General features: G+C 43.2%; 1 protein-coding gene across 1 annotated transcript in view; it reads right to left on the bottom strand.

Moving 5' to 3' along the window:
• Window positions 1–16,201, bottom strand: part of LOC120383846 (myosin heavy chain, skeletal muscle, adult-like) — a 33,902-nt gene extending 17,701 nt beyond the window's left edge. The window contains exons 1-19 of the mRNA XM_039502133.1: window positions 16,149–16,201; window positions 15,875–15,922; window positions 14,424–14,663; window positions 14,195–14,338; window positions 13,946–14,102; window positions 12,541–12,568; window positions 12,331–12,439; window positions 12,135–12,227; window positions 9,483–9,546; window positions 9,289–9,387; window positions 8,596–8,699; window positions 8,378–8,516; window positions 7,892–8,010; window positions 7,643–7,792; window positions 6,563–6,733; window positions 3,653–3,959; window positions 3,477–3,547; window positions 546–633; window positions 333–450 (exon numbers count right to left, since the gene is read on the bottom strand). Of these exons, the coding sequence (XP_039358067.1) occupies window positions 333–450; window positions 546–633; window positions 3,477–3,547; window positions 3,653–3,959; window positions 6,563–6,733; window positions 7,643–7,792; window positions 7,892–8,010; window positions 8,378–8,516; window positions 8,596–8,699; window positions 9,289–9,387; window positions 9,483–9,546; window positions 12,135–12,227; window positions 12,331–12,439; window positions 12,541–12,568; window positions 13,946–14,102; window positions 14,195–14,338; window positions 14,424–14,627 (2,165 nt within the window). The 5' untranslated portion in view covers window positions 14,628–14,663; window positions 15,875–15,922; window positions 16,149–16,201. The remainder of the gene's footprint in view (window positions 1–332; window positions 451–545; window positions 634–3,476; window positions 3,548–3,652; window positions 3,960–6,562; window positions 6,734–7,642; window positions 7,793–7,891; window positions 8,011–8,377; window positions 8,517–8,595; window positions 8,700–9,288; window positions 9,388–9,482; window positions 9,547–12,134; window positions 12,228–12,330; window positions 12,440–12,540; window positions 12,569–13,945; window positions 14,103–14,194; window positions 14,339–14,423; window positions 14,664–15,874; window positions 15,923–16,148) is intronic.
• Between the last annotated feature and the right edge of the window lie 6,274 nt (window positions 16,202–22,475).

A 22,475-nucleotide genomic window follows, 5' to 3' on the forward strand; every position in this document is an offset into this window, starting at 1 on the left:
CATTGACACTAATTGGCTCCTATGTTGTAACTGGAAGCCAGAAAAAGGGATGACTGGACCAGTTCTCATGTCTAGAGGCTGTCCATCTGTTTGGCTGAGGAACAATTGTAGGATAGTCTGAGAAAGCTTGTACTACAATTATATCCTACCACGTATGTTCTCTGGAGAGAGGACCTTAGACTCCAAAGATATCAGTCTCAGTGTTAACCCACAGTAAATTACTTTAATTTGGTATATGCTAAATACTTCAGTGAATATAATATTTGAAACAATTAGGAAATACAAGCTACTCAGCACAAACATAATGGGATAGTATAGTGGAGCTCTCTGACCTCTGCTTAAAGTCTGCATAAATGACTCTGCTGGGGAATCCTTTCCTGCAAATTCTGATCCCTTCCAGCACGCCGTTACACCTTAGCTGGTGTAGTACGAGTTCATGTTCCATGGCACCTTAACAAATCAGAGCATGAATTACTACCTTATTGGACAGCCCAGACGGAATGGCAGAAATCTCACTAAGATTTCTGTACACTGGCACTTCTTACCGGGTGTCTTGGTTTCATTGGGAATGATGCATCGCACAAAGTGAGGATGAGTGCTTCTCAGATTGCTCATCAGCTTGTTTAAATTCTCCTGTGAGACCATAAACAAAGATTTAGGTTAACCAATGTTACACTCCATATGCATCGATAGATGCAGTAAACTCATTATAATGGGATCATGCACATTACCCATGGGGAGAGGGGGATTCTGTGCCAAAAAAATAAAAATTCTGCAAAATTCTGCCAATTTTATTTGTCAAAATAATGTAATATAATCACACCAGTTTTAACTATTTTAGTAAGTTATTTAAACTACAATGCAGAAAAAAGTCACAATATCTATTCAGCATTTCCTAAACACATGAAAGTTAAGTTACAAACACGTGTTAACTAATACCCTGCATTCCAGTAAATTTTCATTTAAATTACATTACAGAATACCAAACAGCCAAAAAAAAAAGGCAGAATATCATTTTTAATTGCACAGACTTTCACACATGAAAGTCGTACAGTTTTGATAATCATTGTCCTGGACCTTTGGGAAGTGCTTGCTTCTAATTGTCCTGACATTTTATTGACTGCTTGGTAAATATTTTATTTGCCCTCAAAGTCTTTTTTTTTTAATGGGTAAGTAAAATAAATCCTGAGCTGTAATCTAACCCATTGTGCCACTTTGGCACAGGAAAAAAGTAAGAACGCACATAGATCTTCCTACCTGATTCCCTTACTATCATGTATAAGGCTTTACATCATTCTGGTAATGTAGGGGCCTTAAAACTTTTACAGGTTTTATGCTACTGGGGGAATTGACTAAGAATGGGAACAGTTAACTAACAATAGGAACATTAACAATATTACTATGTAGGCAGGCTGCTACATTTCTGCCTCAGGGCATGAGATCAATTAACCATCAATAGCAACATTAACAAAATGTGTTTTTAATTACAAAATCAATTTTCATTCATTTAAAAACAAACAATTGGGGGGCAGGGATAGCTCACTGGTTTGAGCATTGGCCTGCTAAACCCAGGGTTGTGAGATCAATCCTGGAGGAGGGGATTTGGGGATTAGTCCTGCTTTGAGCAGGGGGTTGGACTAGATGATCTCTTGAGGTCCCTTCCAACCCTAATAATCTATTATTAATGTTCAGTAACATGATACCAATATTTAATTAAATGGTTTTTTTCAATTCTCAAGAAGTTACAGACGTTACTAGGCAGGCAGGCTGCTACATTTCTGCTTCAGGGACAGAGCCTTCCTCATGCATAATAAAAAGACCTCCCCCCCTCCACACCCAATGAGCCACAGTAGCAAGTGAGAGGGATAAAGTCTCTCTCTCTCTCTCTCTAGGTGACCAGCCCCACCCCCTGCTGGTAATCAGTGTCTCTCCCAGAGACATGCATGCCCATCCCACCTTCCCCTGCAGAGATTTGCATCTCTGAAGCTGCTCCAGACATGCTGGAACAGATGTGCTGGTGGGGAAGAGGCGCATGTCCCCCTGCAGAGTTCTTTTGCATTTTTCTGCATGGGGGGGGGGGGCAGAAATATGCAGACCATATGAATTCTGCACTCCCACAGTGGTGCAGAATTCTGTTGGGGTAGCACATGACCAATGTAGGTAGACTAGCTTGCAAAACATCTCAGCTGGAATCATTCTAATCTAAGTTCTCTTCTTCCTTTGGATCTTAAATATGGTCATTTAAAGTGAGGTATAAAACTGTAGAAATAGTGCTACCTAGAAGTGTGAAATGTAATGTTCCCATCTCACAATTTTATCATGAGTCTCACTATATTTGGTGTTTTTCTTATGCCCCAGTTCCTGAATCAATTGATTTGGGGGTAATGTCAATTTTTAACTGAAAAACAAGGGGTTGAGGAGAAAAGCTGGAAAATGTGACCTAAGTGTGCACTAAAGACTCAGAGAGCAGAGGGCAAGGAAAAAAGCCAACACTTATTTCTTGAAATCATATTTCACTCTCGTGAGTTTTGGTGGCCCAACTCATGGCTTTTGAATGCCACAAGTTGGCAATACTGAAAATGTTCACCAAAACAGGACAGGAAACCAGTGTCAGAAAGGGCATCATATCCTGGGAGCCCTGGAGGTCCTTTGTTTTTTACGGGACATATGTGAAGGAAAACACAGAGAGCATGAGAATGGAAAGGGGTAAAGCAGTGAGGGAAGTGAGACATTTCTAAGTTTTCAGGTGGTAAGCAGTCTGGACCTGGGGCACATGCATGTATCCAAGTTTCCTGGTTCAAGACTTTGGCCAGCAGATGGGCCAATGTCACATGATGGTGGCCTGTGAGTGGTAATAAAGAGGGAGCCAGTTCATACAGAGGAGTGTGACCCAGAGTCAGGAGAAGAACCTGGCAGGAGATATCTGCAGGGAGAAGGAATAGAAGCTTTGGCTGGTAAAAGCTTTAGGAAAGGCCAGACAGCTGAGGCTGGCATTGGGAAGGAATTGTAAAGTCTGTGGGGAAGATTTGTGGTGAGTTGAGTTGAAATGATGTGTTATAAACCATACCTCAAAAAGGAGATGAATTTGAATCACATAAGTCTACATGCATTCTTCAGGGAGTAGAATCAGGGAAACTGAGGCAGCAGGCACCTAACCAGATGAGAGAAGTGAACCCCATTACAGGGCCACATACAGCCCTGACTCCAGAGCTGGTGCAAGGAGGGCCTGTAACAATCTCATAGCAGCATTTCTTAGAAACTACTTTTGTTTAACATCATTGTTTGTTATATCATCCGGGGTGGGGGAGGAGACAGACTCTGCACTCAATGAAATGGAGATACAGCAGGTTAACTTCCCATAAGAATCAAGGGGCTTTTACCACAACTGAGCCAGCTGGAAAATAACCTTTTCAGATTTAAAAGTGAGATTTTTCATTATCTTCACAGAGAAGGCAATAATGAACATTGTACTGTACCCTGAAAAGAGCAGAAACAGTCTGAAAAGAAGAACCCTTCTTCTTGCTCCCCTTCTTGGAGCCACCGCCTTCTGCACAATGAAAGAGAGAGAAAACGTTTTCGATTTTTTATGTTCCCTTTTGTGATTCTAGAAGTATCACTGTGTATATTGGATACTGTGGATAAATACAAATACCTGCATCTCCACCATATGCGGCAAAGAGAAAAGCCAGTGTTTTCATTGACGATTTCTGGTACAGCCCAATGACAGTTTCATTCAGGGGATCTTTGTTCTTTTCGAGCCAGCCAGTGATGTTGTAGTCCACAATGCCAGCATAGTGCACCAGGGCGAAGTGGGCCTCAGCCTTTCCTTTGGTAGGCTTGGGCTTCTGGAAGTTGCTGGACTTGCCAAGATGCTGGTCATAGAGTTTGTTCTTGAAAGACACATCAGTTGCCTTGGGGAACATGCACTCCTCTTCCAGGATGGAGAAAATACCCATTGGCTGAAAGAAACAGCAACAGATAAGTAGAAAGAGGGAGAGACTGATTACAAACTGCCATCCTGGATAATGTTGCCATATCTTGGTCAGAAGACTGACAGCATCCAGAGGTTGATAAACAGGTCAGAAAAGGATGTACTCCAAGTACATCTCCTGACAAAATGGGAGATTAAACAAGCTGAATTTCATCCATTTCAGCTCTGAATGTAACATAATGGCTCATGGAAATTTTATTTTTTTGTAACAAACATTTTGAGAGGTGCAACAATATTGTCATGTTTACATAAAAGTCCTTACCCAAATGAGCTCACAGAACATGGAGACATATTGGTAAAAGAACCTGTTGTTCTCCAGAACTGTATATTCAGGGCTGGCTCCGGGGCTTTTGCAGTCCCAAGCAGCAAAAAGAAGGGGGAAAAAAATAAGCCGTGATCGCGATCTGCAGCTCTACCGCCGCTGCTTCAGTCTTCAGCAGCAATTCAGTGGCTGGTCCTTCACTCCGAGAGGGAGTGAGGGACCCGCCGCCGAATTGCCACCGAAGACCCGGACGTGCCGCCCCTCACCATTGGCCGCCCCAAGCAGCTGCTTGCTGGACTGGTGCCTGGAGCCGGCCCTGCGTATACTTTCAGCAAATGTTCTGAATTCTATGTGCCCTACATTCAAAATCACCACCTCCTCATTGTTGCACTCAGAAGCTGTATACATTAGAGAGAGAGAACATATTTGCCCAGAATTATATTTTTCCATTTTCTATATTCACCATGCTCAAAATTTCTTAGCTACAACTGTTGAAGACGATGTCAAAGTGATCAGAATATTATATTTCTGCCTTCCTTACCAATCTGCCCAGGAAATGATTAACTGGCTATGACATTGAGGGCCCGTAGAGCACAAATGTAGAACATTATTTTAATGAAGTTCTCATACTGATATAATCTTCATGTTACTTGGGCAATAATATCAAGAAACCAAAATATACTTCTTTTTCAGATTTCTCCATGGTTTGCTTTGAAGAATGAATTCTTTCAGTACTAAAGAGTATAGAAGCATGCTTTGTCCAGGTTTCTGAAAAGGGTCCTATTAGAAGGTAATTTGGGTCATCTTTCTGTTCTGGAGAAGGACAAACATACTACCTATCTTAAAAAGGGGTCCAAAGAGGGCCTGGGGAATTGCTGAACTGTCAGCCTAATTTTGATACCTGGAAAGATACTAGAACAAATTATTAAACAATCAATTTGTAAGCACCTAGAAGATAGAAGGGTAATGAGTAATAGCCAATATGGATTTGTCAAAAAACATCATGCCAAATCAACCTCATTTCCCTCTTTGACAGGGTTACTGGCCTAGTGGATAGGAAGGAAGCTGTAGACAGGATATATCTTGATTTTTAGTAAGGTTTTGACATTATCCCACATGACATTCTCATAACTAAACTAGGGAAATGTGGTCTAGATGAAATGCAAAACTGGTTGAACAACCATTCTCAAAGAATAGTTATCAATTGTTCCTTGTCAGACTGGGAGGATGTATCTAGTGGGCTCTCACAGGTGTCAGTCCTGGGTCTGGTACTACTCAATATTTTCATTAATAACTTGGATAATGGAGTGTATAGTATGCTTACAAAAATTGTGGATGACACCAAGCTGGGAGGGGTTGCAAGCACTTTGGAGGACAGGATTAGAACAGAAAATGACCTTAGCAAATTGGAGAACTGGTCTGGAATCAACAAAATGCAATTCAATAAAGACAGATGCAAAAATACTATATTTCCAAATTAAAAATCAAATGCACAATTAAAAAGTGGGGAATAACTGGCTAGACAGCAGTACTGATTAAAAGAATCTGGAGGTTATAGCGGAACACAAATTGAATATAAGTCAACACTATAATGCAGTTGCAAAAAGGGCTAATATTCTGGGATATCATATGTTAGACACAGGAATATGGTAGGTAAAACATGGGAAGTAATTGTCTATTGTCTATGCCAGTCTATTCAGCATGGTGAGGCTTTAGCTGGAGGCCCACTTCTGGGAACCACACTTTAAGAAAGATGTGGACAAACTGGAGAAAGTCCAGAGGAAAGCAACAATAATGATAAAAGGTTTAGAAAATCTCACATGTTTAGCCTTGAGAAAAGAAGATGAAGAGGAAACCTGAAAACAATCTTCAAATATGTTAAGGGCTGTTACAAAGAGGATGCTGATCAATACTTCTCCATGTCCACTGAAGGTAGGACAAGAAGTAATGGGCTTAGTTTGCGGCAAGGGAGATTTAGGTTAGATATTAGGAAAGACTTTCTAACTATAAAGGTAGTTAAGCTCTGGAATAAGGTTCCAGGGGAGGCTATGTAACTCCCATCATTGGTCCTGCTTCAGCGCAGGGAGCTGGACTAGATGACATCTCGAGGTCCCTTCTAGCCCTACTTTTTTTTTTATTCTATGACTAATGTTTTTATCCCAAAATATATTCAATTGTGGGTCAAGGTATTTTTAATAACTAAGGCTGAATGTATGGACCTGAGCAGGGAAGAGTCCCTCTAAAATGAATACAACCCCCAGCAAATAAAGAATTCTCAGATGAATCAGGCACTTGAATTGAAAAGATACCTTCTCAATGAGCTCAATGCAAGCAGCCAGGTCCATCCCAAAGTCAATGAATGTCCATTCAATTCCTTCCTTCTTGTACTCCTCCTGCTCCAGCACAAACATGTGGTGGTTGAAAAACTGTTGCAGTTTCTCATTGGTGAAGTTGATGCACAGCTGCTCCAGACTGTTGTACTACACAAAGGGAAAGACAAATGTATGTGTATTAAAGATGTAACAGCAACTGTGAAGCTGTGGTGGCACTTCTAATCCTAAAGTGGGCTTCCTAGTGTAAATGTAAAGGGTTGTATTGACAGGTTGTCACCAGCTCAGGCCTTGTGTGCAATTCCCTCAATGGGATTTGTGCATGAATATGGGAGAGCAAAAATATGTTGAATTCATTGTTCCCAGGAGAGCTCTTATTAGCCTTTGAAGTCAATAGTAAGGTAAATCTATTATTTACTATACTATCATATCTCCTGGGACATTTCAACATTTTCTGTGCCTGCCCGCACCAGGATTTCTATGCTTTCAGATCAAGGCCATGCTTCTTTCCAGGCTCTGGCCCAGATAAGCTCCCTGCTGTGCCAGGATTTCCTCACTCTCGCTGCAGGCTTTTTATGGGGTCAAGCCCCCAGTACTCACCCATCTGACCTGTCTGACCAGGCATTTATGCACTATTGACTTGGCCCACTCAGGAATTCCCATACCCTGGCTCAGGCCTGTATGTGCCTCAGCCCTTGGGCTTGCCTTTGTGTTCATTGCCTCATGCTTGCTCAGGCACTTCTGAGCATTCACCTCATTACACAATAGTTTCTTTGATAATAAGCTCAACCTGTTGAAAAGTTGAAAGCACATAATGCTGCAGTTGCTATTTATTTCTACATACAAAACCTAATTCCGTCTTTTTAGAAGTGGAGCCCTTCAAGTGTCATGCTCTTCAGAAGCCGAGAAAGGGCACTTCTCCAGAAAAGGCAGGCTTTTCCAGAAAATTTTAAATGATCTTAAAAGTTCTAAGATCTTCAGGAAAAACATATTTCTCTGAATTTTCACAACCCCCCAGTGTCCCTTCCAGGAACCTGCTGTCAAATCCCTGCTCCTTACATCGAAGATCTCAAAGCCAGCAATGTCCAGGACACCAATGAAGTACTGTCTGGGCTGCTTGGTATCCAGCTGCTGGTTGATACGAATGACCATCCACAGGAACATCTTCTCATAGACCGCCTTTGCCAGAGCACCCACCGAATTGTGCACCTACAGCAGTGGGAGAAGGACTGGTGTTACCATACGAAGCAGAGGAAGAAACCTGGGTGTGTTAATTCAAACCAGGAGTTCTAAATCACCAATTGTTACCTGCTGCACTGTTTGACCTTTGGTCACATATTCATTCCCAACCTTGACTCGGGGGCAACATATGGCTTTGAGCAGGTCAGCTGAGTTCAGATTCATCAGGTAGGCTGCTTTGTCAGCCACTAAAAGGACACAGTCAGAGGAATCAATTATTGAACAACAGAGTGTGGTGTATGTGAGATTCTCTCAAAAGCACATGTAATGTTAAATGTTCTATTCATGCAATTCTATTAATGTAATCTTACAGTAGAGATTTTGCAGGCATAAAAGACATGAAATTCAAAATTAGGCTTTTTTGAAAGTCAGTGGGAGTTAAGCACTCAGTGCCTTTGAAAATGTACCCCTAAGCACCTAAAAATAAAGGATAGTTTTAAAAGAGACTCCTCAAACAGAACTGAAAGCTAAAGCTTGACATTTTGACATAATTCGCCTTCTATGGATTGATTTATTTATTGCTTGCATTATTGAGAGTGTAATTTCTGTTAATACCTTCTGTGCCATCTGGCTCTGCCTGTTCCTCACGCTGCTTCTGCTTGAATTTCATGTTCCCATAGTGCAGTACTGCCCCTGTCAGCTTGTAAATGGCTGTTTTTTCCTCAGCACTGAAGCCCAAGATGTCAATGGCGCTCTGTCGACAGAATCAGTAAAGTAAAGATCTTATCTAGTAAAGTTAATACTTCACATAATAATTCTCATGTGTTACTCACATCTGTGGCCATGAGTTCCTCCTGGTCATCGATGCTGGCTACACTGATCTCGCCTTGACTCACAAACGGGAAGTCATATGGGTTGGTGGTAATCAGAAGCAGCTCTGAAAAGAAGAATAGATCCCAATTTTAACCTGCTGCAGTTTGGTCTTTGGTCACGTATTTATTCCAGACTTTGCCTCAGGGTAACACAGGGCTTTAACGGTATGTCTACACTTCATTGTAAACCCAGGTCTGTGGGCCCCACGCCTACAGACTCAGTGTTTCCAAGCTTACACATGTGCATCATGCTGCATTGTAAACCCAGATTTACATTTGATGGACCCAGTTCTCAGAACCATGCTGATGCGTCCATACTGCTCACAGACCCAAGTCAGACCTTCTGCTTCTGGGGACCCAGGCTTGTGCTATGTTCACACTGTGAAATGACGGAGTTTGGACCCAAATCACAATAGGATTTGGGGTTGGACGTACCACCCCATGTGAGTCCTAGGACCCAGGCCTTGAGGACTTACTGACCCGAGTCAGATAGATTTGAGTGTGAACTGTAGAGGAGGGGTTGGGCTCAAACCTGAGTCTGAGCCTGGGTTTACAATGCAGTGCAGACATGCCCATAATTGCCCATGTAACAAAGCTCATCAGTTGGCGTTACTCAGTGACCAGTTCCACCAAAAGAGTGAAAATGTTTCTTACCAATTAGTTCTGGCTTCTTGTTGGACATGATCTGATAAAATATGTGGTAGCTTCTTTCCGCCTTGAGCTGGAAAGTGACTCTAGATTTCTCCAGCAGATCTGGCAAGGCAGGTAAAGTACAATTAGCCACAAGAAAACACAATGGGAAAGAAAGAGAGACAGAGAATTGTGACCCATAAAGGGAGGTCCCTTACATGTTTCAATGTCAGCAGAAGCCAGTTTCCCTGTGGTACCAAAGTGGATTCTGATGAATTTACCCTTTGAAGGAAAAAAAAAAGTCATTTCATTTAAAACCCTCAGAGGCAGACTAGAGATGAAATCCTGGCCCCATTGAAATCAATGGGAGTTTTGCCTTTTACTTCAGAGGGGCCAAGGCTTCCCCCTAGATGTATTTTATTAATATGTAGTGAAATTTTTACCCTATGTCACTACTAAATATTTAGGTAAAGACCTACGCTAAATTATTAACATCCATAGTGACCAATATAGCCACAATTGTACAGTTCACATAAGTTGAATGCATGGGAGGAAGGAAGGCCCAAATGCACAAAAGTACCCAAGCACCTAAGTCCTTGTTTAGGCATTTAAGTCCTGGTTTCATCAGAACTGTGACGCACAAAACTCCTGCTGAACCCTGTCGGTGCCTAAACTCCCTTGACACCTATGTTTTTGCAGTAAAAGTTCCCTACATCTGTGTTCTTGCCGCTGGGTGTGTGCACTTCTGCCTCCCTGTAGCCATAGGTGCCAATCTCCTGCCTAAGCCCCAGAACGATTGATGTACCAGGGGAAGACAGGCATTCAGCTGGCTAAATCGCATGCGGGGCCTGATCTGGCAGACATGCTCAGAGGATTCCTCCTGGATCAGGGCCCTCAGATGAGTTAATACAGAACAGCCAGGGATGAAGGACTTGCCTTCTAATCTTTAGCCCAGTGGTTAGGGTGCTCACCTGGGATGTAGGAGACCCCCCCTCTGCCTGAGGGGAGAAGGGTTTTGGACAAGTACCTCCATTCAGGTTAGTATGTTAACCACTGGGCTGTGGGCTCTTCTGATGTGGGGCTCCGTCAGTCTCTCCTGTTGTTGCTGTTGCACTCTGGATAAAATTAAAGCATCACTAGAATAAGGAGATTAGCTCCTGGGTCTCCCATCTCCCAGGTGAGTGCATGAACCACCAGACTATAGAGTCATTCTCACACATCCTTCTCACCCACACAGAGAGCAGAAGCATGAGAATGACTCCATAGCTGGGTGATTACTGCACTCACAGGAAAGGAGGGGAGACCCAGGGTCCCACTCCAATGACTCTTTAATTATTGATCCAGAATGAGACAGTTTCATCCAGAGAGACTGAAGGAGCCCCACATCAGAATAGCCCCGAGCTAAATGGTTAGGACTCTCCCCTGAGAGGCGGTAGGTCCTGTTCAAATCCCTTCTCCTCATCCAATGGTGGTGGAACTTGAACTGGGGGTTGTAGTAGAAAAAGAGCATGAGACATAAGCCCTTGTATCAGAGGCCTGGTATGAGACCTGAGGCCTGGGCTAAAGTAGTGGTCAAAGTTTTGCTGATATCAAGCAAAGTCAGGCTGTGAGCTAGAGGCAGGCCGTGCTCACAGAATCTGGCAAGAACAGAGCTGACATTTCAGAAAAACACATTCCTAAGAAGTGCTACGCACAGGCCACTCACACAAACACATTCCAGAAGGTGGTACCAGAACACCTCGATACCAGATACATTCACCAAGATAACAGGAACATGCTGAGCCACCCTAAAGATAATGTCAGGATGACAGCATGATGGATAGAGATGTTTATATCGAACCAACAGGTACAAGGTGGTGGTTAGCTATGTCAGAGGGCAGTATCCAACCACGTCAGAGGCACAATATGTAACTTGTTTGTATTGGTATATAAAATGGAGTCTCAGACGGAATGTCTTTGGCCAGCATTGGAGGGAATGGAAAGTCCTGCCATTCACTGAGCTGCATCCATTGTCATGGGCATACATGCATTGAGTGTACTTGTAGCAAGTATAGGGCTTTGTCGACAATAAACCTGGCTGGGTGCCTTCAGACCTTAAGAGATCTTGTGGTCATTGGGCAGTTCGCTCGAGGTCTGCTGCCCCAGCTCTGTGCACTAACTGCCCTAATAACAACTATGTGGGTGAAACCAGATAATCACTACCTCTCAAATGAACACTCACAGGAAAATGATAAAAGACAAAAACACCCTATCACCTGTGGGTGAACACTTTTCACAGAGTGATCACTCTATGTCTGACCTCTCAGTGCTCATCTTCAAAGGAAACCTGCACAACACTTTCAAAAGATGAGCCTGGGAGCTTAAATTCATCACTCTGCTAGACACTAAAAACCATGGACTGAATAGATACTCTGGATTTATGGATTATTACAACAATCTGTAACCCACTAACCCCCATTTTTGTCCTATGACTGCAAAGGTGTTAATGGACCACTCTACCTTGAATGGGCTTTACAATATGCGTTAACTACTTATACTAGACAATCTGTTCCACCTTACATTTAGCTGTGATGCTCAGAGTACCTTTCCCAGACCTGAAGAAGAGCTCTGTGTGGCTGGAAAGTTTCTCTCTCTCATCAACAGAAGTTGATCCAATAAAAGATATTACCTCATCCACCTTGTCTCTCTACTATAATTTCTGTTATTTATATGTATGTCTGATCTGTTTTCGTTTGAAGACCAGTCAAGACACGATAAAAAATTCTAATTATATGAACATAAATTGTCCCATCACTGCAGTTGAGTGAGTGGCAGACACCGTACCCTCATGTTTGCCTAGAACTAAAAGGATTTCTGACAAAAGGACTTACAAAACGAGAGGAGTTGTCATTCCTCACGGTCTTGGCATTACCAAAGGCCTCCAGCAGGGGGTTGGCGCTGATGATTTGATCTTCAAGGGTCCCCTACAAAGTAATAATTATCGTCAAATTAAGGTTGTTTTAAACCAATACATACATGGCGGTTTCAGAAAAGAGCATTTAATCCCATCCCTAGTAGCCAACTCACATGCATTTTGCCTGGCTCTTCCTTCTTCTTCTCCCCACTAGCTGCAATTGTTGCAAAGTACTGGATGACACGCTTGGTGTTCACAGTTTTTCCAGCACCGGATTCTCCACTGTCAAATCAAACAGAGAAGCAGAGAACACATAACCAAAGAGTTTCTTCCTGCAGCGCACAGCAAAGCCAACAAAAACCAGAGCAGGCAAATATACATACGTGATGAGGATCGACTGATTCTCCCGATCTGTGAAAGAGACAGAACCAAAGAGACTATTAAAAGAGTTACTGAGTAACATTGAACTGATTGAAATGTGTTTGAAGTAAATATGAGATTGTCAAAATTTTTATCTGAAACTTTTTTCAACAAAATCTAGCCTTTTTCAAAACTAGAAACTTTCTCTAGTAGTTTACGATTTCTTGAGATTTTTTTTTTAATCAGCATTGGAAATTTTTGAGTTTTTAGGAGATCCTTTTTTTCCCTTTTTGTTTTCTTTTTTTGTCACTGAATGCCAATAGAATGAATTATGTCCAGAATGGGTTCAGGGGGTTTCTGGTCACTTTTTCTGTTTTCTTTTTCACTTTTTTTCATTTTAGTACTAATCTTACCCTTCCCTTCATTTTACCTATTCTGGAAGTTTCTAAAAGTTACAAAGTGGGAAAAGGAAAAAACAAAATGAAAATGTGAACATAAAATAAAGCTCTGGGCATCATCCACTCTACTGCATTCAGTGGTAAAGGGGGGCGGAGAAGAAAGGAAGAAAACAAAACCAATATTTTAAAAATCATTTCATTTTGTAATGAAATTACTTCAAATTTTTTATTTTTTCATGAACTGTTTTATCTCTCTCTCTCCCTTGCTCTTAAACAATCAATGTATCAATTCCATGATATTTAGGTTTTGAGTTAAATTCACATGGATTGACAGACCCATAGGATACATGGGCTTCAGACCAACATATACACATTTTCCTTTCATCAAATTATATTATTCAGGAATCTGAACAAGTGACAAATCTCTGTAGGGCAAATGATTATATAAACAATACTCTTAACTAAAAGACAACTAAAAGTTTGCAAGTTCATCCAAAGCTCTTGGAGCTGAAAGTTCATGAGATCATAGTAGTTTCTGAATCCAGCTGTGCTGGCAATACCATGAGATCAATATTTTATCAAAGCATTTTGCACTTTTGTTCTAGGCCTGGTTGAAACCTGGGAACAAAGAACAGTTATTTTTTTAGAAAAATTAATCAAACTTTCCAGAATATCAAAAAGGATTTGTGTGAAATTTTGGGTCAGGTTTAGATTCAAGTGCTGGACAATGTTTTGGGTCAGTTTCAATGTAGGTTTGGATGAATTCTTGTTTCATCTGAACCACTTTACCTATCACTATTCTTAGCATGTTCAGTGTCTTTGGCTATATGTTATGGGTTTGATTTTTAGAAAAACGACGTGAAAAAATATGTGTAATTTGCACTGGTACTGATGATGGCTGTGAAGGAAATAAGGCTCACAGATATTTGCTCACTGGTGCATGCCCCTAATACTGCTAAAACTCAGCCACTGTGATTCCTCATATGAAATTTTCACTCTATAATCACTTTTCAGGAGTTGAGCCACTCACCAGTTAACATGAACTGATAGGCGCTGTCAGAGATGGAGAAGATGTGGGGAGGGGCCTCTTGACGCTTTTTGCCCCTGTAGGCAGCCACAACTTCTGGGTTGTACACAGGCAGCCACTTGTAGGGGTTGACAGTGACACAGAAGAGACCCGAATAGGTCTGAAAGAAAGGAAGATAATGTGATTGGCTTCCATGTGATTTAGTGTAGCTGTTGGTTTGGAAGTCCAGGAAAGACTTCAGTCTGTACTTACATAGATCATCCAGGCTGCATAACGCTCTTTGAGGTTATACAGGACGCCAGGTTCATGGAGATGGGTCATCATCGCCATGTCCTCGATTTTATCATATTTGGGAGGGTTCATGGAGAAGATTTGATCGTCCTTAACAGTCAAAGTCTGGAAGGAAAGAAGAGACACATTTCTATCAGCTAAGAGCAGAGGAGGAACAAAATGCTGTTCCTTACTCCTTGTTTTTACTCACTTCTCCTTTTTCAGTCTTGACTGTGACCTTCCCTCCTTCTCTGCTCTGAATTGAGCTTTTCACAAAGGATTCCTTGGGATGCACCACAAAGACCGATGTCTTAGCATCAAAAGGCTTGTTCTGGTCCTCAATTCTCTCCTTCTCCGACTTTCGGAGGAAAGGAGCTGCCACCCCAAAGACGGCCATCTCAGCATCCGACGACATGGCTGCAGTTTATTTAGGGCAGCTCAGCAGTGAGCTCTGATGGGGAGAAAATGTTACACTGATGAATCAGTAATATTCTGCATCCGTTGGGACACCTCTGACATTTTCTACCCTTGGGATGGTTTAGTGGGGGTAAATTGTAAGGCATCTGTTGAAAATCAGTGGGAGTATGGCTCCTCATGGGTATGAGGAATGTGAGGGTAAGGTTCTGAACTACAGTCCTGAAGGTTTGAATCTTGCCTGCCTCACACTAAAAGGCCACCTTGAGTTAATTTAGCTGCAGACTGGTTCCCCATTCCATTGGGTTGGTGTACCCCAAGGTAATCAGACATGATGTTGCCACATTGCTCCCTTGTGTACTGTTAGCTATGACACTAATATGTCTTAACTACAACAGCATGATGAGCCATTGGCTTGCGGGAGTTTGACTCCTAATTCAGTTAGGCATTGCAGAGCAGAACAATAGTTTAATGATCTGGGCCTAAATCTATTGAGAAGACCCTTGCTATTCTGTACTCAGTGATTCAAACAATAAAACAAAGTGAACAAACAATAAAAACCATGGATAACACAACTTTTTTAATGAATTGCCACTGTTCAATTTCAATTATTTATTATAACACTTAGTACAGTTGTAAATGTGCTGGAATATAATTTATAAAAATAACTAAGGCCAAGATTTTCAAAAATAGGAGTTGGAATTCTAAACCCATTATTAGGCTCTTAAATAAACTATGGATTTATAACAACATGGAACTGCTGAGTTCTCAGCAGTATTGAAAATGAGGCCTTTGTATTACATATTACAAAATGACTTGTATGTTCTGATGACAAACTTCTCAAAATTTGGTACAGAAAATTCCTGACAAAATGATCATTACAATAATACATATGTCTGAGGAAAACGAATAAGATTTTGCAATATTCCTTCAGCTGGTGGGCTCTAGCCACGTTGGATACAATCATATCAAAGACCTAAAGTCTAGAACTGATCAAACTGATTGGTTAAAAGTGAGGATCTAGGACAGGGCACTGGCCGGCCTAGCATCAGCAGTCACTGGCTTCAAGTTCAGCCACTGTGGAGACCCTGACTGCCATAGGCAGCATAGCCCAAGCACAATATGTAATGCATTTGCACAATGGGTATAACTATTAGGGGATACAGCAACTGTCCATTCAGGAATACAGAAATCCCACCCTAGATAGTCTCTTACTATCCCCTTGGAATCAGTAAATCAGAATCTTACCTCTTGTGATACCAGATGGATAGTATGCAGTCTGGAAGCTGATCAATACTGTAAAATAGAAATAGATATTCCCTTCTTATTGCTGCACGAAATTCCAGTGATAAATTATAGACTGAAAATATATAGGCACCTTGAAAAGCAGATTTAAAATCACTGCTAACAGAGCCAATCCCTCATGGAAATTAGTGCTAGCGGTTTCAGGAATGTAGCTGAATGTGTGGAATGCAGGAGAAATGTCCCCTCTCCACAAACCCAGGTCCCTCCATATGCTTACCTTGAAGCTTTCTGTGCAAGGACAAGGCAAATTTTTTCCCAGGGGTCCTTTTATAGGGTCTGTTCTGCATCTGCAACAGATCTTCAGTCAAAGCATTTTTGGCTAACCTTTCTCTGGCAAAGTATTGTATGGCATACTTAACTAAAGGCATAATTGTCATTTGACATGACTAGATATAATTAGAAATTTTTGATGTCTTACCGGCTATATGAATTAATCTCCTATAAATAATTTGACAAGGGAATCTGGCCTAATGGGTCAGCTAGAGAACTGAATCCAAGGCTCCAAAGTTCTATTGCTGGCTTCCCACTGACTCTTGGAATGTCCTAGGGCAGATTACTTAGTATTGCTTTGCCTCAATTCTTCTAGCTATAAAAGTGCCATAATAATAATTATCCACATCAAAGGCTGTTGTGAAGTTTATGAAGAAATGCTTTAAGACCCTTCTGGCCTTAACCTTGAAATTCTATTAATCTAGGTGTTCCTCCCCCTGGCATTGTGATAGGGACCTCCTTTCTTTCCCTTGTCCTTTCCCCCAAAACATTCCTGGTGATCTCTCAAGTAAATAGAGCAAATACTTGGGCTATAGACCTCAGCCCATAGAAATGTATCACATCCTAAAAGCTCATGTTACTCATGGAGGATGTTACACAGAGACCAGATCAGTCAAAATTCTTTCTGCTGCCTCTCCTCCTATCCTTGTATTGTCCTTCCAGAGACAAATCGATTCAAGCCTAAATATGACTCATGCAATGGTACAGATGGTCCCCAAACACATGCTTAATCCACAAACACATAATAACATAATCTCCTTCTAACACATACAAACACACCCACTCCCTAAGCCTCCATCTCACATATCTACACTCCCACTGTTAACCCTCACAAACAACTCCCTCAGGCAAATCACCAAACACCAAAACCACATATACCCAGTCCCCACGCCCAACGCTCATAAACACCTCATCCATCCCAACATGCACACACACAAATGTCACATGAGCATACAACTCCTAGTATTAATACACCCTCAAGCCAACAATTCTCCCCCCCCACACCTCCCGCCACCACATATACCTTGCAGACTACTCACAACTTCACACAATCCCATACACACATAAGAAAGCTTGCCATATTGCAGGAGTATATTACCTCGAGAGCAGGATTAGCGAGTAGCACTGGTCCTTCAGTATACTAATACTATAAGCAAGGGGAAATTTGAAGACAGAACATGAGACTACTGCTGTAGTTTTAAGAAAATGGCAGACTTGCTTGAGCAGTTTTAATTCCTGTCAAGCTATAAACAAGTTGTTCTCCTGCTCATTAATTGTTAGGTTATTAAAATAGTTTCAAAACCAAAACACATACAAGATCAGAACAATTATCTATCAAATCTAGTACCGTATTACTGTGCTTTGGCCCTACATTTCAGAAAAACCTCCCACATTATTCACTTGGCCAATTGTGAAATGCTGCACATAGGAATGGGGCTTGCGAGCTCATAAGACCATGCGCTGCTAGCTTTAGAACAAAACTGGATTAGCTATAACTACGAGCAGTGCAAAATTCAATTAATGTCAAGAGGCACACTTGAAGCTGAATGTGGCGTATATCTGTGTACCATTAGTTACGTGTTTTGGGAAATGCCTATAAACTGAGCTCAGCTAAAACGATGAAGGCGTCTTGTAAAAGAACTTGCCCTGCTGCTTCCTCCAAAAGCCTCATAGCATGTACAGGACTGCACCACCACTGGGGTGTGACCTTGAAGTGAGTCACTTGCTGGGTTAGGCCATGGGGGGCTGAGTGAAATAAGCAGCAGGATCCACTGTTGCCAGGACCTAACAGAGGCCAGGCAGGGAAAGGAAAAAGCAACTCACTCTCTCTCCACCCCTCTCCCTGCTATTGCTGGACCTCTGCTCTATCCCCACGCGGTGCCATAGCAACTCTTCTCTTACACTTCTCCCCATCCACACAGCACACAATAGGGGAAGCAACACTTCTGGGGAGATACGTGTGACTGCATAATCACAGCAAGTCTGTACAAAATTATTAGTGACTAGCTGAGGGCAAAATAAAATAGAAATGAAGCTTCTTCCATACAGCTGGCACAGAATGAGCCCATGTCGCAAAGCTACTGTGCGCTGGCGTCTTTCTTCAAGGACAGGTCCCACTTAGTAAAATGTGGAAGAGTGGAACTGGGAGTTGCTTAGGTTGAAAAGCAGTCTGAAAATGGATGTAGAACTTGTCTACAGCACAGGACACAAAAGACAGGGACTATGATGAGGTGTTTAATTGATGGGGTTGCACTAAGGATATGATACATCATCTTGAGGCAATCCTCAAATATACATGTGCACTTCAGTCAGCTTAGCACTGAAAGGGAAAATAAAAACTGAACCTGACCAGGTAAAATTAGACATTAGTGAATTAATTCAAACACTAGCTGAGTGGGGCTAACACTATTGTCAGTGTAATAAAATCAGAAGAGTTAAGGATTAGTATAGATCCAAAAATTGTGAATAAGGCTATTAAAGTGAGTGCCTGTCCATGAGAATAGTTGAAGAAGTCATACCAAGGCTACAAAATGCAAGAGTATTTTCAGTTTTAGATGTAAGGATTTAGACATGTTTGACTTGATGGAGAAAGTCTAAACCTGTGAGCCTGGACTCCCCTTTGGATCTATGTGTGTGTAAGAAGCCCCTTGCTCCACATGTCAGCAGCAGTGCTGCGAAGACCTGAAACCCTGATTGGTCAGGGGATGGGCTTCTTCCCCCAACCCATCCCCTAAGCCCATGGGTTGGGCATGGAGCTAGCAGGAAATACCACTCCTAGCTTCTGCTGCCAGTTTTCCTCCCCCATCCCCTGCAGAATAGGAAAGCCAAGCTAGAAGAGAAGGCAAGCATGAAGGTCATCATCTCCGAGGCACAGAACAGATGGGCACTGGCTGTGCCTGACACATCTCCAGCCTGACCCTCCTCTCCCCACTCCGGTGTTCCCACCATCAGCCTGACCTTCCCTGCCCAGGAGCCCAACATCCACTCCTTCCCAGGAGCCCCAGCTCTTGAGAGAGCCCCCTACCGTGGGAGGGCATGGTAGGGGGCTCCCTTGAAGGCTTCAGGAAGTGGATTGACCTCAGGCTTGCCAGCAAGGAGCAGTAAGGAGCTGGATGGGTGAGACTGGAGTTCCAGAGGCTCCTTGCCCCTCCTTTGGTAAGCCTTGTCCCACTTCCCAGAGCCCTCAAGGGAGCCTTTCCTGCTGCCATTTCCCACGAGTCCGCGCCTCCCCCATCCTGCTCCTTACCTTATCCTGAACCTCACCTAGGGATGCCAACTTTCTAGTTGCACAAAATCAAACATGCTAACCCTGCCCCTTCCCTGAGGCCACACCCCTTCCCGGAGGCCCCACCCCCCACTCACTACATTCCCCCTCCCTCAGTGGCTCGCTCTCCCCCATTCTCACTAAGTTTCACTGGGCTGGGGTAGGGGGGGTTGGAGTGCGGGAGGGGATGAGGCTCTTACTGGGTGTGGACTCTGGGGTGGGGCTGGGGATGAGGGGTTTGGAGTGCAGGAGAGGGCTCCAGATTTGGGGGGGTTCAGGGCTGGGGCAGGGAGTTGGGGCACAGGGTTGCGGCATGGGTTTACCTCAGGCAGCTCCTGGTCAGCAGCACAGTGGGGGTCTAAGGCAGGCTTCTTGCTGGTCCTGGCACCACGCTGCATGTGCCCCAGAAGCAGCCAGCAGGTCCGGGTCATAGACAGGGGGGCCAGGAGGCTCCACGCACTGCTCTCACCTGCAGGCACTGCCCCCCTCCAGTTCCCATCGGCTGGGAATAGGCCAATGAGAGTTTGGAACCGGTGCCTGGGGCAGGGACATTGAAGGTGATTAACCGTTGGAACAAATGGCCAAGGGAAGTGGTTGATTCTCCATCTCTTGACCTCTTTAAATCCAGACTAGGTGCCTTCCTGGAAGATATACTTTAGCCAAACTCAAATTACTGGCCTCAATGGAAGTGTGTCTGGTTGAAATTCTATGGCCTGTGTTGGACAGAAGATCAGACTGGATGAAGATCTTAATGGTCCCCACTGGCCTTAAAGTCTATGAATTTATTAATCAAATATTTTGGCATATTAATATTTCTGTGCAAATTTGTAAAAAGTTGTCAGAAACATTGGCAATGTAGTTCTGGGGAGTGTGGGATGGAGGACGCTGCCATCTGCAAGATGTCTACTGGGGTTCTCACTGGAATATCTGACAACTCCCAAGGGAGAATCAACAAAATCATCAGTGATTCACCAAAATCATCAAAATAACCCAGTGATCTAATTTTCAATGCATTGCTGCCTTCACACAGTAATTAACCCACTTGTCTGCTCATCAATAGGCTGCTGTAACCCTTCTGTTCACAGTTAATTAATATCTCTCCTTCATGGACTTCATTCTAGAAACATGCATTTGGATGAAGATAGCATGCTCATTCAATAAAGTGACAGGAAGGATCCCAGACTGTGCAACTCTTCTCCGCCTTTATCAGAAGGCCATGTCCTTTAAGGTCGGGTCAGAATTGAAAATCTGCTACTGCTATGACCATATGTGGTACAACCCGTACTCAACAACGCCGACTGCTGGGTGGTGGTTAATTAACCCAGAAACCTGAGGAAGCACCAATGGCTTCGGGCTGATAAGTGCCTAAGGAGGGTAGTGGAAACCTTGATGGAGGAAATGCCATCAAAAGGCAGATGAGTAAATTCACTCAGTGTTTTTGCCAATGACATCCACACAGGACAGATTGGGCACTTCATCTGTGGCTGATAACTAATCTAGGAGTGGAGCTCTGGACGGCAGGCAGATGCACTGGCAACTCCTGCAGCATAGCTGGTTCCAAATGTATAGACTCCAATCCTTCCTTTGGTCCAAACCAGTGAAGTCAAAAGGGGGACGCTGACACATGGGCAAAGCAGCGCCTCCATATCAACTGCCCAGGTTCTTGCAGCCACATTACATGGAGAGGACACTCCATCCTTGCTGACAACATGGACACAACATGGAAGGTGGAAGTTATGGGTTATAAGTTCTTACTTGAATGGCATAGAGGAGGGTGCCATGGGTCACCTTCAATGGTGGGAGGAATCATTACATTCCATTGGTAACCCACCGCCCCTCACAAAGCCAGGTAGCTCCTAGACAGTTAGGTGCTGACCCGCCACGATCTGTCCACCTCATGGGGTGCATGGGGCTAGACCAAAAGTTGAAAAGCAGACAGAAACCTTGCACCTGGCAAAAAATAAGAAACCAAGAACTTTCTGGTTTGGCAGCTGGAATGTCAGGACCATGTGTCCAGGATTGACAGGTGATGAGGACCTACAATACACAAGCAGCATATGGAAGTCAGCTTTGATAGACTGTGAGCTGTATAAACTCAGTGTTGACATTGCAGCACTTCAGGAAACAAGACTTGCAGATGCTGGTTCTGTCCAAGAGGCCAATTACACCTTCTTTTGGCAAGGTAGAAGCAGCAAAGAAAATCATCTCCATGGTATTGGTTTCACTGTGAGAAACAAGTGGGTAAAGCTCCTAGAAACACCCATTTGGAACTCAGAGCATATCATCTCACTTAAACTTCAGACGACTATCGGCTCTGTGAACGTCGTTATTACCTCATTCCCATATGCTAAACTGAAATAGCCTGATTTAAACTGGAAACAGAGCATCCACACAGGGATAGATGTCAGTGTCAGAAACCGGGTTTAAAATCTGACCTTTAGTGAAACAAGTGCAACTTTTTCATATAGCCCCAAAACTGAAGGACTCAGCGTGTCCACGTGCCCTCTCACCCGTGGGGAGAGTTATGTTGCCCCGAGTGGGGAAAGTGCAAAAATAGCTGGAGTGGGTGGAGCAGTGGGGTGGGACAGTCGCATAAAGGTGCCCCTAACCGGTGTGCCACCATGCTCATGAGGTGCAGAGCTGGTGAAAGCATAAAATAAACAATGTGCTTAACATACCCTAGTTTTACACTTCTCTTAAAGTAAACTAGGTGAAGGTCTCTTGGCTTTTAATTCCACAGTGAAGTGAAGAGTCTGACATGTCCAAAGAGCCATTCCTGCACCTCACCTTCTCCTCAAGTATTCTACCCCGCACTGTCCCAAGAGCAAATGTCCCTTAGCTGTGTTCAGAGATCTCCCATCATCCCTCCAGCCCTCACTCTGTATCAGGACAGCCACCACAGGAGAACCAGGAAATGCAGAGTTAAGGAGACACTTTGCACACAACACGGCTTTCACAAACTTCTTGCTGAAACAACATGTGCATCCATATGCCCCTTTCTGCTGCCTG

Source organism: Mauremys reevesii, linkage group 15 (assembly GCF_016161935.1).
Source record: "Mauremys reevesii isolate NIE-2019 linkage group 15, ASM1616193v1, whole genome shotgun sequence".
NCBI lineage: Eukaryota > Metazoa > Chordata > Testudines > Geoemydidae > Mauremys > Mauremys reevesii.